At 44.5% G+C, this 17,511-nt stretch overlaps 1 protein-coding gene across 1 annotated transcript in view; it reads right to left on the reverse strand.

Annotated features, from left to right (window-relative positions):
- Nucleotides 1–630: 630 nt before the first annotated feature.
- Nucleotides 631–17,511, reverse strand: part of LOC125013286 (eukaryotic translation initiation factor 4 gamma 1-like) — a 34,433-nt gene continuing 17,552 nt past the window's right edge. The window contains exons 10-33 of the mRNA XM_047593795.1: nt 15,041–15,133; nt 14,339–14,429; nt 12,487–13,503; nt 12,280–12,368; nt 11,866–12,058; nt 11,373–11,506; nt 11,116–11,241; nt 10,611–11,024; nt 9,788–9,934; nt 9,370–9,603; nt 9,098–9,202; nt 7,195–7,485; nt 6,956–7,067; nt 6,744–6,858; nt 6,366–6,613; nt 5,664–5,791; nt 5,309–5,481; nt 4,668–4,793; nt 4,498–4,579; nt 4,276–4,374; nt 3,647–3,781; nt 2,622–2,703; nt 2,398–2,538; nt 631–2,269 (exon numbers count right to left, since the gene is read on the reverse strand). Coding sequence (XP_047449751.1) covers nt 2,088–2,269; nt 2,398–2,538; nt 2,622–2,703; nt 3,647–3,781; nt 4,276–4,374; nt 4,498–4,579; nt 4,668–4,793; nt 5,309–5,481; nt 5,664–5,791; nt 6,366–6,613; nt 6,744–6,858; nt 6,956–7,067; nt 7,195–7,485; nt 9,098–9,202; nt 9,370–9,603; nt 9,788–9,934; nt 10,611–11,024; nt 11,116–11,241; nt 11,373–11,506; nt 11,866–12,058; nt 12,280–12,368; nt 12,487–13,503; nt 14,339–14,429; nt 15,041–15,133 — 4,557 coding nt within the window. The 3' untranslated portion in view covers nt 631–2,087. The remainder of the gene's footprint in view (nt 2,270–2,397; nt 2,539–2,621; nt 2,704–3,646; nt 3,782–4,275; nt 4,375–4,497; nt 4,580–4,667; nt 4,794–5,308; nt 5,482–5,663; nt 5,792–6,365; nt 6,614–6,743; nt 6,859–6,955; nt 7,068–7,194; nt 7,486–9,097; nt 9,203–9,369; nt 9,604–9,787; nt 9,935–10,610; nt 11,025–11,115; nt 11,242–11,372; nt 11,507–11,865; nt 12,059–12,279; nt 12,369–12,486; nt 13,504–14,338; nt 14,430–15,040; nt 15,134–17,511) is intronic.

The following is a 17,511-nucleotide window of genomic DNA, read 5'->3' on the forward strand; positions in this document are numbered from 1 at the left end:
GCTGGTTACAAAGGTGAGTAAATCCCAACAGATGTCAGACAAACCTCTTGACTTTTGAGGAGTCGGTCTGGAGTCGCTCCGTTAGGAACTGATTATTATGCTCCAGCAAAGATCTGCCGGGTCAGTCAGAACGTTTGGGCAAAAGAGTGTAGTCACTGACATCATCCGAGCACTGTGAAGTCAAATTAGTTCACAACAGAATGGCTCTGATTGGTTGTAGGACTGTGATATAGTCTTACAGCCATGTGGAGAGGTAGCGAAAGACGCCCCATAATAAAATCCAAAAAAAAAAAATAAGAAAGAAAATAAGAAAAAAGTTTTGGTCTCTAAGCTCATTTCCTGACTCAAGGATGAAGCTTAGACACCACCGCCAACCTTCTCAGCGCTACTCTTATCCCACTTATCCCCACTTCATTTAGCCAGGAGTTAGTCAGAGTCAGTCACTGCCACTGAGCTTCAAAACCACTCTTTTAACAAAATCTGTGAGTGACATAAAGTAAGGTTAGTCCATCTTAATAAAAAAGTCAATTGTTGCAATGTGCAGTATGCTGTGGTTTGCAGTGGTCGTTCCGTTATTCCACTGAGGCTCCGTTTCTGTCAAGGCAACTTACAGCACAAAAGCACAAGCGCTTTGCTTTTATTTGCAACAATCTTTATTAGCTCTTCCAGTTTTTGGATGTGAAAAGAGGCATTAATTTTCTTTAATTAAATATCTTTTTAATAAAGTAAAGCAAAAAAGTATTTACAGATTTTCAATTAAATTGTAATCAATGACTTGGGTTGGATAATTACAAGCACCTTCTGCGAGCTGAGGAGAGAAAAATATAAATACAGGGAAAAAACTGCCACTTTATTCCAGAGGAGGCGGGGGGGGGGGGGGGGGGTAATACATTAGCATCTCTTCTTTGAAAACAAAACAAAACAAAAAAAAATGGAAGGAAATCCATCCTATTATACGGGATTATACTCTCCTGAAATGCTTTTCCACTTGTGGAAGCAAAAAGGCCTTAGGGTTCGTACTGTCCTTTTTTAATAAAGCATTTTTTTTTTATTTTTTTTTGTCTGTATACTTTAATCAAGTTTTTATAATGTATCTTTTTAAAATCCAACAAAAGGCTTTGGAGGAGGGTGCAGCCATGAGCCCTCGCTGTTGCTCTCCCTTTCTCAGTCTTTTTTTTTTTTTCTTTAGAAGCACGGGAAACAAGTAAAACACAGACGTTGGAGGGCAGGGGGTCAGACTGGGGTTTTGAGGGGTATCAGGGAAACGTGGTCACCCCTCCCCCCCCAGCAGCAAAATGGTCAGTGTTCTTTGCCCCTCTCTCTCTACTCGGCGACATCGTCCTCGTAAAGTCCGCGTGAAATCCTCGGGAGTCCACAACCGTCGCTTTGACTCCTTGTCTGAAATGTCTGTTGGACAGCTCTCGTCACTCGTCTTTGTAGTTTTCTGTTTTATTATAAAAGACACACTCCAATCAGCCAGCGCCGAGGGAAAAAAAATAAAAATAAAATAAAGGAACATCGAAGCTAGTCATCCACAAAAGCGCATCACGTGGATCAAACACCAGACATGTGTCATGACAGTGTTGCTGTGCCCCATCCACAAGGGTGAATTCAAAAATATAAATGTGAACAGCCTTTTAAGTTTTCTTTATGTCTGTCATTAAGCAAATAGTCTTGGATAGTGTTGCCGTGGCGAGGAAGAGCCATTTGAAAACAACCTCAAAAAAATACTGATGAAAACAGCATTACAGTGTCTCCCACGGCTTGTAACACGTCTCTCTCATATCTATTCTCTTTGTTTAATCCTGTAGGTTCATTCATTTCAAAAAGGACATTCGGTTTGCGCGACAAAAGACAAGAAACCCAAAACAAACAAACGAGCAAAAAAAAAAAAAAAAGATCGAACGTTCGATCCATAATACAATCTCTCCCAGTTGAAGAATTTTTTTCTTGATTTTTTTTTTGTCCTCTTTATGCAGAAGGATTTTGCTGATTCAGCCTCTTCTGAATCATCCACAGAACATTCGCTCTCCTCAAGGATCCTCTCTGAACTGCCGCCGCCGCCGCCGCTTCCCCCGGGCCGGCCCCTAGCTGTTGTCGGATTCATCCTCGGCCTCGCGGAGCCACACGAAGAAGGCGGTGACGGACTTGAGGGCCACGCCCTTGCCCTGCTGCTCGGCGGGGTCTTTGCTAGACTCCCACTTGTAAAAGGCCTCCTCTTTGATCACGTCCTCGTCGTAAAGAGTGTCAAAGAACATCCTCAGCAGATCTGACGGGGGAGGGGAGATGGGGAATTCTTCAGTCTTTATGATTGTTAGAGTGGAAAGTTTTGTGCATGATAACAGGTACAAAATATCTGCGCCAAAGGGATAACATGAGATCGAATGTGTTGCTTACTGGCGGGCTGCTCCATCTGCACCATCAGGGCCTGCAGGGCGTAGAGAGCCTGCAGCTCCTTCTGTTCATCCTTCAGATATTTCTGCAGCAGCTTGGCTCGCTGTCTGATCAGCCCACCATCCACCCTGTACGGGTTCTCACCTGAAAAGGCACGAGTCAGGTTTTAACTATTGTTATATCTTACAGACCGTAATGGTCGGTGTTAAGGGTGCAGATGGACTCACATATGACTGCTGACTGGCAGACGCAGGTCATCAGTGCTCTGACAAATGTGTTGGAGGAGGTCTGCTCTTCATCTAGGTTTGCCTACACACAGAAACATTTTCATCAGCAAACCGGGACTCATAAAGAAAGAGGCAATACACTGTTGGAATCCTTAAAAAACAGTTTCTATATAGTTCAGCTGTGTTTGTTCAGTTACAATCAGCAGCTGCAGTTGTTTTATAAAACTCAAACTGCACTCTTACACTGACTGGACAAAAAAAGTCATCACCTGGATTTAACTAAGCAAATAGATACAAACATCCTATTGGATAATTACTGGGTGATTATCTTTAAGCTGGCAACAAGGTATTTAACCCCAACTGATGGTTCCTTAAACAACCATGATGAAAGACACATCCCGTGGTCATGGAAAAGATGTTAGATGTTTTCTTTGCTTGATGCTTGCCAATGATTTGACCCTTCTCAAACAGACTAAGGAGATTACAGAAACTACTAAAAAAAAAAAAGAACCATCCAACACATTATTAAAAGTTGGAAGGGTAGCGGGGAACTATCATCTTCCAGGAAGAAATGTGGTCGGAAAAAAATCCTTATTGATCGTCATTGTTGATCACTTAAATGTTAGGGGAAATCAAACTGGAAAAAAACAACAACAGTAGAATAATAATAGTGAAACTAAGAGCATTTCCACATGTATAATGTGAAAGAAATTCAAGAGAATGGGACTGAACAGCTGTTTATCCTTAAGAAAACCACTAATCAGTGAGGCTAACCAGGAAAAAGGCTTCAGTTTGCTAGGGAGCATAAACACTGGACTCTGGAGCAATGGAAGGTCATGTGGTCTTATGAGTCCAGATTTACCCTGTTCCGTTGTGATGGGTGTATCAGGGTAAGGTTGTACAGGCCTGTGGGGGTCAGTGCTATGATCTGGGGTTTATTATAATACAAGTTATACAAATATATGCATTTTGTGGTAGCAATTGTTTTTTTTTTGTACTTGTCAAGTATGAATTAAGACACAAACCTCGATCCAGTCAAAGACTCTCTGGTTGTTTGCCTTTTCATGGATCAGTCTTTCCAGCTGCTTGTTCAGTTCTGCAGAGCTCAGCTCCTTCTTTTGGCTCTTCTCTGACTCCTCGCCCAGTGTGAACTCCACATTCTAGTAATAAAAATCATAGTTTCATTTCAGGTTTTAGGTGAAATGACATGTCAATCCATATGTCAGTTTATTATGCAAATATTTCTCAAATGTGAAAAAATGTGCTTTTCTTTCTTATGTGATGATGGCGATTTCTGGATGTGACTGGTCAGAAAAAAAAAAGACATTCGATCTGTAATAATCTTTGAGTATTTTTTAAACAGTACTGGAACTGGAGGAGCAGCACAAAATGGTGAATGGTTAACAAAAAAACTTGTGGTAAGATCATTTCACAAGCTATGACAGAAGAGAAAAATATGTATTTATAAGATAATTAAGATTATAAATTAATTAAATACGTAAATTAATTAAAGTCAAAATGACTCCAGTGAGTCACTCCCATTACAAAGTAAACCAACCAGCCATTCGTTTGTGTTATACATTACAACTATATAGAAACGTATTATAGACTAGTTCTCTGTTGATGCTGATGAAGCTAGCGAGGGCCCGCTCACCTGTTCTGTCACAAACTTGTTGACGTCCACGTCCTCGGGGAGGAAGTCCTTCCACCGGAGCCCTGCCTCTCTCCACATTGTCCCGGCCTTTTTATGGCTCTGTTCAGGGACGATACAGATAATTGTACACTGGTGGATAAACACATTCGCTGACACATTTGAGACATTCATAAACATTTACACACAATCCACCAGACAATGCATTTTAGGATCTGCACCAACCATTCCTTTGCAGAGTAAAGTGAGGATTTGGACCAGCAGGACTCCGGCTTTACCCAGAGGGACCAAGGGCTTTGAAACCTCCCTGGAGACCAAACAGGTAAGCAAAAGTTAAAACTGATATATATAAAACAACACAAAAAATAGTTTTAGTACTTTTTATCAGTACTGACCGGAAAAGCTCTCCCATGGGGATACCACCCTCATGCAGCATGGGAGTAATCAGCTCTGCCAGGTAGAGCCAGATGTGGGGGATGTCTATCGCCATGTCTTCAGCCACCTCCAGAATTTCCTGAAGCCTGGAAAAAAAAAAACGGCACACAGACATCAAGGCTTATTCACAAGCCAACTGTCAATGAACTCCTGTTGGTATAAATGTCACCAGTCGTCTCTTAAAGCTCTGCAGTCCTGCATGTCACAGGAGGGTTTTCATTAAACTGTTATAAAAAGCCAGAGTACAGTTTGCAGCTTCACAGAGGGACAAAAGTCCTCTGGTCTGGTGAAAGTAAAATTTGGGCTTGGAGGAAATAGGTTAAAGATATCTAATCCAAAAAGACCCAACTGTGAAGCATGGGGTGGTGGCATCATGTTGTGCTTTATGAGGCGCATGTATACGTCTGACCCACTGGGAATGTACTGACCTGGATGTTCAGTAGGATTAAATGTCAGGAATCGTGAAACCGTTTAAAAGATTAAATGTACCTGGCCAAGGTATATATACACTTCTGACTTCAACTGTATGTTTACTTATTACACACATTCCCTTCATATCATTTTTATTTTTATTTTTTTTAGATATAACCTCTAAGCTGACCCTTTGTAGTAGTGCTGTGTTGGGAGGATGCCAGTCTTAATGAGCTGGTGCAGCAGAAGCCCCATGTGCTCCCGTGCAATGGTGCTGCGCTCCAGCGTCGACTCCAAGCCGCTTCGTACAAACATAAACAGCAGCTGAGTGCTGTTCATCTCCTGCACACACTGCAGAGCCTCCTGTTGGACAGGGAAGACACACAGACAGTAGTAAATTACAGGCATGATCATTCCAAATCATTTAACAATGTCATTTGTGCATAACGGAAGGTAAAAGATACGTTTTTTTTCTTTGCACTCGTCTGTAAGTGCGCCATCTTCTCTGTGTTTTAAAGATTTTAAAGATGGGCATTGGTTTGTACCTTCATGTCGTTGATATGGAGGTACTCCTCAATGATGGCTGTCGACTTCTTTTCCAACTCCTCCTCTGTCAAGGCAGGCTTGGTGGGGGTCTGGGGAGGGGGAGGGGTGGGAGCGGTCTCCCGCTTCACTGTTCACAAACAACACAAAAAGACATAGAACTCACACACAGCACAAATACTGTTTCATCAGTTTTCCTGTTGGAGATCTTTCACAACTCAAAAGGTGGAAGGAATTAAAAAAGTGTCTTTGTTGTGGCTGAGCTGTAATTTTACCAGGGGTTTTTTGGGATGGAGTTTCCCTACCAAATCAGATCATTTGGAGTTCCCTCAGGATTTTATTCTTAGTGTTGCATTTCAAATTGTGTTGGGGAGAGAAAACACCAAGAGAAGAAATTAAAGTTTTTAAAACTTACTAACGACTTTTTCCAGTGAGCAGTCCTTGGTTCTAAATTGTCTTTTTCCTGAGCTGAGCAGCCAGTACGTTACCTACATTCACCATGTCTCTGAACACTGTATCTTGGATATCCTGTTTTTTCCCCCTTACTTTATTAGTAAAGAGGTAGAATCTAAAACTTCAGTAAGGAAATATAAGTTTAGGGACACGGACCCAAACCTATAAATATCATAAATAAAAAAAAATCTGTGATTACTATCTAACTTTTCATATTTCAAAGTGTACTACAGCTACGTCGTGCCGCGTACCGCTCTCTTTGCTCCTGGCTCGTTCTCTGCTGCTTCGGTCCCGGTCATCGGTCATGCTTGCCACTCTGCGGACAGGATCAGCTGACCCGCGCTGCTCTCTCTCCCGGCTCCGTTCCTCATTTTCACGGCTGAAGCTGCGTTTTGTGACCTGCAGCCGGTTGCGATCCCGGTCGTCCCGTCGCTCATCCCGCCGGTCGAAGCGATCGGAGCGGTCGAAGCGGTCACTGCGCTCTCGACTCGAGCTGTTTCTGTGGAGGAACGACGGGAAAGCACTATAAGGACAATTTCTTAAAAAAAACAAAAACAGGTACAAGGTACACCTGCAAACATAGGGTCCCACGGTACAATGTTGGGCAAGATCTGAATAAGACGTGTTACCTCTGGGGAACTCTTCTATCTGAGTCCAGTGAAGAGCCTGAAGAGGATGAGGGCTGCTGCAAGGCCGAGAACCTGTTCAGAGTGCTGGTGGCTGGACGGTTGCCTAACTCTGAGCCTGAGCATGAAATACACACAAAACCAGTTCAGTGTCAATTTTCATGTACTCAGCTCATTTTACTGGATGTGCAACCAAACGAGCTGGGAAATCCTACCAGTATCTGCGGGTTTGGTAGTTGTGCCACCGCTGCTGCCTTTACCCCAGCTGCCCCACGTGCCTTTACCTCCAGGGGCGAGCAACTGGTTGTTGAAGTCGAGAACAGGAGTCTGAAAAGAAGATGGCGTTTTAAACAAAATACTAGTCTGAATTTGATCTGTTATTTAAACCTGTTACAGTGACAAATACAGGATCTTATATATTAACACATGGTGAAAAGAACCTGCTCCCTCTTACTTTAGTAATCTTGCTAAGGCGAGAGGTGTCAATAGGTCGGTTCTTGGAGATGGGCACCGTATTCCAGCCTTCGTCCTGTGGGGGGGCACCACGGCCCGGGGTGTGATGGCCTCCACGACCTCCGGGACCACCTCCACCCATCCTGTTTCCTGGGCCGCCGCTGGACTCCTTCTTGGAGATAAGGGCTTGCTGCACCTTCATCTGCTCCCTGTGCTCCTCCAGCTCAGCCTCTTTGTGAATCTGATCGATGGTCTTGGGGCCCTGGTCTCCTCTCCGGGGTACCCAGTTGTTCTGGGATGGCAAGTACGCGACAGGAGTGAGTGTTTTTACATGATTTGGGCTGATGATACAAATGTATCTAGAATTTTTTATCTCTACAGTGACAAGGGTTCAATCACAACTACAGTGTTCATGAGAAAAACTACAATTTAAAGGGATCTTTGTTCAGTCTCTGACTCACAAGAACGTAAAGGACACAGTGCGTGATTCAGAGTTAAATTGGTGCACTGTGCTGACTTGAAGCAGCTGAGTTTGGCTTGTAAAAACACTGAGGACAGCAGGTTTTGTAACATTGTGTGGGTGGGACTGAAAGCCTAACTACAGGACTGCAGCATTCCTTCGAAGGAACGAGCTAACACCACCAGATTCAGCCGGCTTAACCAAGTTACACTCAAATAAGATGGAGGAAGTTAAGACAAGGAAATCACTGTGATGAATCAGATGGCACAAGAAAGTATTTCTGAAACATTATGAAATGGTTAAGTCAACCAACAGAAGTGGAGCCACTTTGCTGATACAAGAGCTGGGATTGTTTGTGTTGTCTCAGCCTATGGCACAAGGCAGCTCTGTGTTAGGAGCGTGCCCTGCATTAAAGAGCTGAGGAACACCATTCTATATTAGCCCATCCAAGACTCACACAGGCCACGGCTCAAGGACCAGTGTGGGTATCTCTGGGGCTGGGGACAAACACTCACTGATAGAGTCTCTGACATGAAACAGACTTTAACGCCACAACAGGAACAATAAGTCAGAACTGAGAAGAAAAGACATACTGTAAAATGTGATTTGCGTAGTCTATATGCATGTCTTAAGAGGACACTTACACTGAACTGTGGTTGCATGAGTTGCGTGACTTTAAATGACAGGGATAATATTCCAAATATAGTGTATGATTAAGTCAAATCTTCTTTGAGACGTACAAAATTTATATGCCACATGATATATGTTAACTATTGATGAGAATCTGCTTCAGAATTAACAAAAAAACATCATGTGGTAAATAAATTCAATGGTATTATACAGTTTGTGATTTCAAAGAAGCTAAAAATGATGACGACGGCTCGTCCAGCACTAAAGGGGCGTAACATAATTTGCAGCCAATAAAACTCTTCCTTTCATTTCCACGTTCTCCTTCAGTGTCTCCTTCACCAGCCATACTGCCGGCTTTGACTCTCACGTCACACATGCATGGACTGTGCAGGACATGACTAATGAGAGCAAACAGTGGGGTGGACAACCTTTTGAGTGCTACATGTCCAACAGAGGACAAACAGCACACAAGAGGTACATGCAATAAGTATTGATTAAACCCTGAAAGGCAAGTGAGCCTTCAGAAAACAGGAAGTTGTGTGGTGAAGTAACATTTAGTCACAGACTCTTTCAAGGACTATGGTGCAATGCCTTGTTGGGTTCAGCTGAACTAGTACAGGTATCTTGCTCATAAAGGTCTGTTACTGATATGGAGTAAATTAATGAAGATAGTAGCTTTTATGGTAGCTATACATTTTGATAACAAGCTTTGCTTCTGCTCACAACTTCTTTCATTGACTTATATAGGAATAAAGCCTGAATACATGTAGAGTAACTTAATGTATATACAATGAGTGTGTCTGTAGTGATTTACCCGTCGAAGGTCCAGCACATCCTGCAGCATGAAACGAATCCGAGAAGTGGTCTTCCTCTCCTTTATAATTTTCTCCATCTGGTTGAAGTACTGGTCCATACGAGGCTGAAGATGAACAACACTTTTTTCTTATCTATACTGTTTATCTCTCACGGTCACGGTATCCAAGTAAACCCAGATATAAATACATCAGCAAACACGTATAAAGCATGTGGGCATCAATGCTATTTTTCCTCATCACATCTCTGATTAGGAGTATGCGGGTTTTGTACCTTGGCCTTCTCAAAGTCTAGGTCCTTGCCGATGGTGGACAACAGTCTGCACAGGCACTCCAGGGACTCCTCATCGTGGTTTTTGAGCAGCTTGACGATGCAGTCGTGCATGATGACCTCTGTAAGCATTTTAAGCTTGAACAGCTCACCGATGAACTTGATATTGCCCAGTGAGCGCCTCCTGGCCTTGTCTTTAGCCTCTTCCAGCTCATCAATGAGCCGCTGCTTCTCCTCCTGCCGGGCAAAACAAACAGAGGAACAGGGAGGGGTGAAATCAAAACTGGAGTATAATAACGCTGCTTTACAACCTTAGCACAAAGGCTTCCTCTAAATACACAGTTGAGACTCAAACTATAAACATGATTTCTCTCGTGCATGAATGACGGATCCAGCCTGTAAATGACTGTGGAACACTTACCACTGAAGCAGCTTCCAGCTCTTTCTGCTTCTTCTCAAAGATCTCGTCGTCGTCCTTGTCCTTCTCGAACTCCTTCTGACATCGATTTAATAGCAGCTTGCGGAAATTCACAGTGACTCCCGGCTTATCTACGGGTGTGACTTTAAGCTGAAAAGAGCAAGGAGAATTAATATCAGTAGGTCGGTTAGTGTAGCATTAAAGTGGCTCCTCAGTCACTCTACCCCATCACTTTGATCACTTTTTAACAGCCTGTAGCTTTTATTCCTTTTGGCCTACGATGCTGGCAACATATCTGCAATAGATCTTGATGCGGAGAGGTATTCAATCATTTTCCTTATCCAATTAACAGCTTTTATGATCCTGTGGTAAATGGGCCTGATAAGATTTAATGCTTCAGTGCTGATTATCAATGAGCCTCCCAGTGTTGTGACAGATAGACTGATCAATTCAAACATTATTCTGAGATTAACGGATCCTTTTATCCTTAATGCAGAAATAAAGACGTCAAATAGACAACTACCAATAAACAGAAATGTTTGCTGCAGTTTGGGGGAATGGGTTTACACCATTTCCTCCTCATTTTGTTGATGAGGCTTCAGATAAAGGTAGGATTTTTTTGTGGAAATTGACTGTATATATTACTTGAATATGAAATTTTGCCTCTATAAATTCAAAGTCACACATTTACCTGAAAGTAGTCTCAAGTAAAGACAAACACAACGTTAATACACTGTATCAAAGCAATATAGCATTGAATCAAAGCAGTCCAGCAGTCAAAGTAACATATACATATTTTCACAGAGGGAGCACCCCCATAACTTACCCCCATAAGGCAGCGGCACATGTTGGCGTAGGCCACAGAGAAGTCTGGCTCAGAGATGGCCTTCTCGAAGGTGAGGTCTATGACTCCTTTCAACCTCTCTTCAGTATCTATAGTCAGTTCTGTCACCTGTTTCATAAGCTGTTGAAACTTTTGGGGAGTCAGTTTGTTGAGGATGCTGCGGACCCGTTTAAACAGCTCCTGGGTCTTAGTCTGGTCCGGATCGCTCTCGTCGTTCTCCTCGCTCGCCCGGGCGCGAACGGCTTTCTTCATCGCTGGCTTCCAGGCCTTCTCCGCCTTGTTCAGTTGCACATCATCACTGAGAGACATGCTGGTGATGATCTTCCTCGGCTCTTTCCTCTGCTGCATCTGCTGAGAGCGACGGGGGCCGCCGACTCCCATGCCCATACCCGGGGGCTGGGGGAGGACGACACAAAGACATCATTTCATTAAAAGACAAGTTGTCGTCAAGCGGAGGGGTGGGAGTGACATCAAGGATATAACTTACTGGTCCTCTGGTTACTCCTCCCATGCCAGGCCTGCCAAGGTTAGCAAAGGAGGGTGTGAAGTCAGGACCGCAATTCATCCCCGGTAGGCGACTGGGATCAAGTTGACGCAGAGGGGTCTTATTAGCCTGAACAGAAAGGAACCAGGATTGGAACTTAATTACAATATGTGCCATAATATAACACCGATATATTTTTGTGTACATTTTTTTTGTACTATCATTAGATGTTTATTAAAGCTTCTTATACATGTTTGTACCTTGTCTAGGACAACATCACTGATGGCTGGTAGACCCTCAGGCTTGTTCATGCTGGCTGAGATAAACTGGAACCCCAGAAGAAACTCGCGGTCATATTTCTTCTTCTCCTCTGGATTGATTGGCTTCCACTGATCTGAAACAGAAAATGTCCAGGGCTCAAGGTGAGTCACGATATATTCATTTTGATGCCAGTTAGATTCATTTGTTGCAGTTATTCAAAGGGAAAAAGTCACCAGAAAGCAAAAAGAGGTGACCCACAAGTGACCTGGGCAGTTTAATATTATGCATTGCCATCATAACACTATCATTTTCCACTGAACACTCATATCAACACTCATATCGACGCAATCTGGAAAAATGCCACTCCCTCAGCTTCTATATAGGAAACATAAACATGGTTAACCGACATACTGCTAAAAGTGAGATAAGGTCATTGTTTAAGCTGAATCGTCAGCGTGGTGCGCCGAAAGGTATCAAGGTTCAGAGACCCACCCTCTTTGTACTGGTACTTCTTGTCGGTCGGATTTGGAGAATCTGGCTTAATGTTTTCAGCATCCAGCTTGTCCTCCTTATCCTCCCACGTCAAGTCCGCCTCCTCTGGAGCGGGGGGCGAGGCTACAGGGGGCTGGGGCTCAGGTGCCGGGGAAGGGGTCGGCTCAGGTTCCGGTGGGACCACTACCTGCTCCTTGTTTGGGAAAAGTCAATGAGGAATATTAGGATCTTAGAACAAACTCAGATTAACACTTCAGAGCCAAATCAGTAACAGTGGTCTCCCTGGAACATCTTATTTAGGGGCTGACGTGAGGCTTCACACCAACATCAGAAAGTGTGGAGAAACTGTAGACTGGTTATAAAAAGTGAGAAAATCATGGTAATTAATGAATAAATGCATTGCTGCACACTCGCCTCCTTAAAGGCATCCAGGAGGTCTCCCACCGCCTCCTTCTTGTTCAGATCCTTCATCTTCCTCTTTTTCTTTGGCACAGACACAGCAGCTACAGAGAGACAAGCAACATTGGGTCAGATCAGTGCTGTCGGTGCAGGTTACATGTGAATGATAGAGGCTGTCATACTTAAAAAATATCTGTACAAAAATAGAGGAAAGTGACTGACCTTGCATAGTAGTTTCTACAAGGGCAGGGGGGACCGTCTGAGGAGGAGGGGTGTCCTCTCTCTCCTCTGCTGTAGGAGGGGGAGGAGTGGGCACTGTTTCTGGGGCACTGTCAGCTTTGGAAACCGTCTCAGCAGGAGATGGCGTCTCCTCCTTGGCTTTGGGCTGGGGCGCTGGAGCATCCTCCTCAACGTCCAGAATGGCTGTAGGGGCCACCTCTTGCACCTCGGGCTGCGCGGGCGCCGCCTGAGTGACTGGTTCAGCAGGGACTTCCAGGACAGTGGGCGCAGGCGGCGACTCCTTATGGGTCACGGCCGCCGACTCCTCGTCAGGTGCAGGCGTGGCTTGAACAACTAGCGAAGGCGCTGCCGGAGTGATGGCGGTGCAGGTCTGTGAGATGGGCAGCTGGCTGACGTCCGGCTCGGCTATGGGGCTGTCGTCGCGCTCGGCCGTGCTGATGGCAGGAACCTCGGGGTCTTGGGGGGCCGGCAGAGGCAGGCCATTGGGTAGGCGGAGCTCCTCGGGCTGTGCAATGGGAGACTCTAGAGGGGCGTCCAGGTGAGTGGGCGGTAAGGTGACTGACAGCGTTTGTGGCTCCACCTCTGCCACGCCATTAGTGGAAGAGGCGAGAGTAATGTTTGTGTCCAGAGAGGCGGCTGCCTCCTCCGCTGTAGTCTCCACCTCTTCCGCCACATCCTCTTTTGCCTCTGTGGCTTTCTTGTCAGATTTGGGGACAGGGTCGGGGAGAGGTGCCGGGTACGCGGGTACCTCGGGTGCCGACTGGAGGGGCGGCGTGGGTTCTCTAAGAGGCGGAGGAGCATCCATCACATCTGCTACGGGAGCGCTGGATGCGAGTGTTGAAATAGTGTTGAGAGAAGTGTTCTTTGCTTCCGATGGTAGAGGGGGTGCAGAGGCCCTAGTGTTCGTGTCAGAGGAGGGAGCCTCTGTGGGGGTGGGCTCACCCTTAGCGAGTTCTGGAGTTTTCGACTGAGGAGGAGGCGAAGGTTTCCCTCTTTCATCTGAGGGGTCAAAATCACAAATACAGTTACGATACGTTGAAAATACCAAGTTTATAAGTTTATGTAATTTATGTAACAATGTAACAATGCTTCAGACACTATCTACCATTTTCTGAAAATGTAAACATATGCAGCTAATATAAGACACTTAACACATGGCCCATTATAAAATAGGCCACAGAGGACAGAAGGGAAGGAGTGGTAGTCACCCACCCACTGTGCAACATTTCTAATTTGTAACTTGATCTCTGTTTTTTTTTTTTTAAATATACACACTTAGCTATGAGTTTATCGTTTATTGTACATTTTTTATTTCTCATATCGCTTTTTTTTGTATATAGCTGCTGGAAATACATTTTTCTTTCCATCAACACGTACGTGACTGACGGAAGTGGAAATATGCTTGATGCTATCCAGTTATTCCAGTATTTGACCATGCAAACTGTGCAAATTTATAATATAATTAAATCAACATAGCAGGCCTTTTCATTAGATAAGCTTGGTCCTTAAGTGTGTGTGATAAGATAATTTATGAAACATGAAGTCAAATGTAAAGACTGTTTTGTCAGCTTGAAAAATAGTTATTGGATGTTAAGAGGTAACATACCTTGAAACATTTAATTTTCAAGCAAAAGTACTGAGACTACTGTGTATCAAGTTGAACTAACACATTCTGATGGTTTACAAAATACAAATGGATTAAGAGTACGCCTACAGCAGAGTTTCCCAAAGTAAGTAAGGTGATTATTAACAGCTTGGGATTAATATGCCCAGTATGAAAGTGACAGATTATTTTTTGTGTCTGTGCTGAAGGCTCTTTGCATGTGGAACTCACCTGGTCTAACCAGCGCTGGTGTAACAGCAGCTGTGACGCTCTCACCGTTGGCCTGTGCTACTGCTGTACTCTCTGCTCCTGATATGGCTGACTGTCGGAAGACACGCACACAAAAAGTTAGTTAAAGCAACGCAAGTTTTTCAACCTTTCCATTTAACCGTGGGAAAACCTGCCTTCATGTCAATCCTGAGTTAGATATATGAGCCACGTGTCAGTACTGTAAGAGCCAGTTATGAATCAGTTTGAGTCTGACAGGTTGTGAGGTAACACGTGAGGACTGATAGGTTGCTTAAAAAGGAGAGGAACATAAAAAAAAAAGGAGACACGTTTTACTCTTACATGTGTTCAACCCAAAAATGTGGAGGTAATGTTAAAGCATTTAAATCGGGTTTAAGTGCTCAAATTATTTAAACAATAATGAATGAGATAAATACACACAAAAAAAAACATTATAATAACTCTACATGTCTTACATTTGTATATGAACTCCAGAAAAGAGTAGCCGTTGCCCGACAGACAGCAGAATGAACACACCAAGTTAAAACAGACAGACGTATGTTCTATTTCGACTCATCTGATTACTCATTGCAAGGCAAGTGTTATGTCTCCGCATGGTATGATAAAAATCATGTCATAACAACCATACAACGTTATACAAAAAAACTGTGCTTCAGCTGTGCTTGTACGAACATGGCTGCTCACCTGTGGTGGGGTTGGGGTAGAGCCACTACGGCCCCCTGACATAATCTCCTCTGTGATGTCTCGGCCTCCTTGGTTAGGGTCCCTTATTCTGATCTGTGGAGAAATGGAACCAGGTGAGCCGTCGGTGAAACCTCCTTCAAGCTCAGAGAGAAAAGAGACATTTTTGAGGGTGGGCAGAGTGACAGGTGTGAGTTGCTCCCCCCTCCACAGTGCTACAACCAGTCATCCGCCCTTTCTGATCCCACCTCGCGGCACCACTCGCTAGCTGCCTCTCATTCAATGAAAGCTGCATTTCTCTCCGTCTGAACGCCGAGCCACACAGAATCCAAACACCACCCGCCATGCAAATTCCTCCGCTGCACACCGAATGCGCCTCAGCCTCTGAGTCACCAGAAAAAGCTGCCCGACTCAACGTGAATTGAATTCACCGACTAGAAGACAAATTGTCAAAGGAATTCCTCTGCTGGTGTAAACTGTTGTGAAAGCTCCTGACTCGCGTGAAAGGCAAAGCACAATCAGGTCCGACAACTGAAAATGTTGTCCACACACTCACGCGCACACACACACGCATAACACTCAGGCAGAAGGGGGAGGAAAAAAAAAGCGAGTGAAAATCTGATCACTCACTCCATAGATTGCAAACACGTGTTTTCTATTCACCAGTCTTTTTTCACTCAAACGCACCATGTATTCACTGAGTGGAGTCAGAGCTGCCATGGAAGTGGTATAAACCAGAATGCTACTAACTAAAGTGACGCAGACAGTCAGTGGACAAGGATTAAACTGTAAAAGTTACCAGCGAGCTGCTACAACGGTTTTGCTCTGTGACCTACTTTTGACTGAAATTGCATTCAATATTTACTCAACACTACTGACCTTTACCTGGATCAGTTTGCCTGCAACTCCTCTCCCGGAGCTCTACAAACCCTGGCGGGCCTCTCTCTCATCCTCGGGCTGCAGTAGCGGCTCCAGCTGGCTCAGGGGTGGACTTCAAACTCAACAGAGCGGGATGGCGGGTGGAGAGAGAGAGTAGTTCCACCTCGGTTTAACGTGCACAATACACACCCAGGCTGACAAGAGGTGAGCTCCACGCTCTCAAAGCAGGACAGAGCAGGGCTGGGTCTGTCAGCGAGCTAGCCAGCGACTTGACTCACCCTCTCGCTCTCTCTCATACACTGAACAGAACAGGGAGGGGGGAAAAAGGATAAAGCGACTGGCCTTGTAAAGCTATGGTATTGGAATGCGCACCCCCGCCCACAGAGACTAACAGACAGTTAAAGGGGCCGGAGAGTTAAGGAGGGGCATGGGGGGTTCCAGGGGGGGAAAAAAAAGTTGGCGTTATCAAATGAGCTTCAGCTAGCACAAGAAACTCCCCTTTCCTAATTCTCTCTGTCTCTCTCTCTCTCTCGCTTCGCTGTCATCCAGCCCACTGAAGTCACTCCTCGGGGCTTTTTTTTTTTTTTTTTTTTTTTCTCTCAGGCGTGCGCCTTCTGAGAGCAGAGGAAACCAGCAGTGGAGGAGGAGGAGGGGGATGCCACAGCAGCAGAGGAAGGCTGCCTGCTTAGCCCTTCCGGCTCAGAAGGGGGAGTAACCGGTGGCCACGTGGAGTTGAGCTATGTGCTGACACGTCCTTCACCCCCTCCCCTCTGGATTTTCTCTCTGACACACAGAGTGGGAATCGGAAAAGCCGAAAAAACTGATATTTACAAAGATGCAGCTTTTGCTTGCCGTCTGGTATACAAAGAGCGCAAATTGTGCGGATGGTGGCAGTTAAATATATGACAGCCAGAGGACAGAAAATATTTGAATAAGCATTTTAAAACCCACAATATTCAAACACACTCCTTCTCACTGACTTATCAACATAATGCATGTGTACTGCTGCTTTGCAGTTTTACATACAGTGCCTATAAATGAAATGTTACAGATAGTCCTCACCAGAGCCTTTTTTATGTCAGCGTGTCCTTCACAAGACAGCAAATCTCTACTTGCCTTCTCCAGTGCATCCCTCCCAAAAGCCAACAATGCAAAGCCTGTGGTGTGTACTTTACATAAATCTTCACCACCACCTTTAAAGCATATTTGTGAAGTTTCACCAATGATTCATGCACGTTGTTTTGCGATAATGACTTTAGATGAATGTGTGGGCATGTGACAGACACATTATATTAAGCACAGTACTGGTCTGGGTGCAGAGGATGAATTCAGAGAAGCAGTTACTTATATGTCTGACTGATATTTAACCTTCGCTGCAGGAGTCTTAAATGCAAAAACAAAGATGAGATGAGAGGCACAAACTGGGGCTTTAGCTCAGAGCTACCACATACCAGGCAAGAGCCATCTTAGAGAGCAGAGGAAACACTAGACATACTGTAGAGCCAGGGAATGTGTCGTAACAGCTCCTTAGTTGAGCAGCAAAACGAGTTAAGATCAAGTTCACCACTATCTGGACACGGAGTGCAATTTAATTT

Source organism: Mugil cephalus, chromosome 9 (assembly GCF_022458985.1).
Source record: "Mugil cephalus isolate CIBA_MC_2020 chromosome 9, CIBA_Mcephalus_1.1, whole genome shotgun sequence".
Classification (NCBI taxonomy): Eukaryota; Metazoa; Chordata; class Actinopteri; order Mugiliformes; family Mugilidae; genus Mugil; species Mugil cephalus.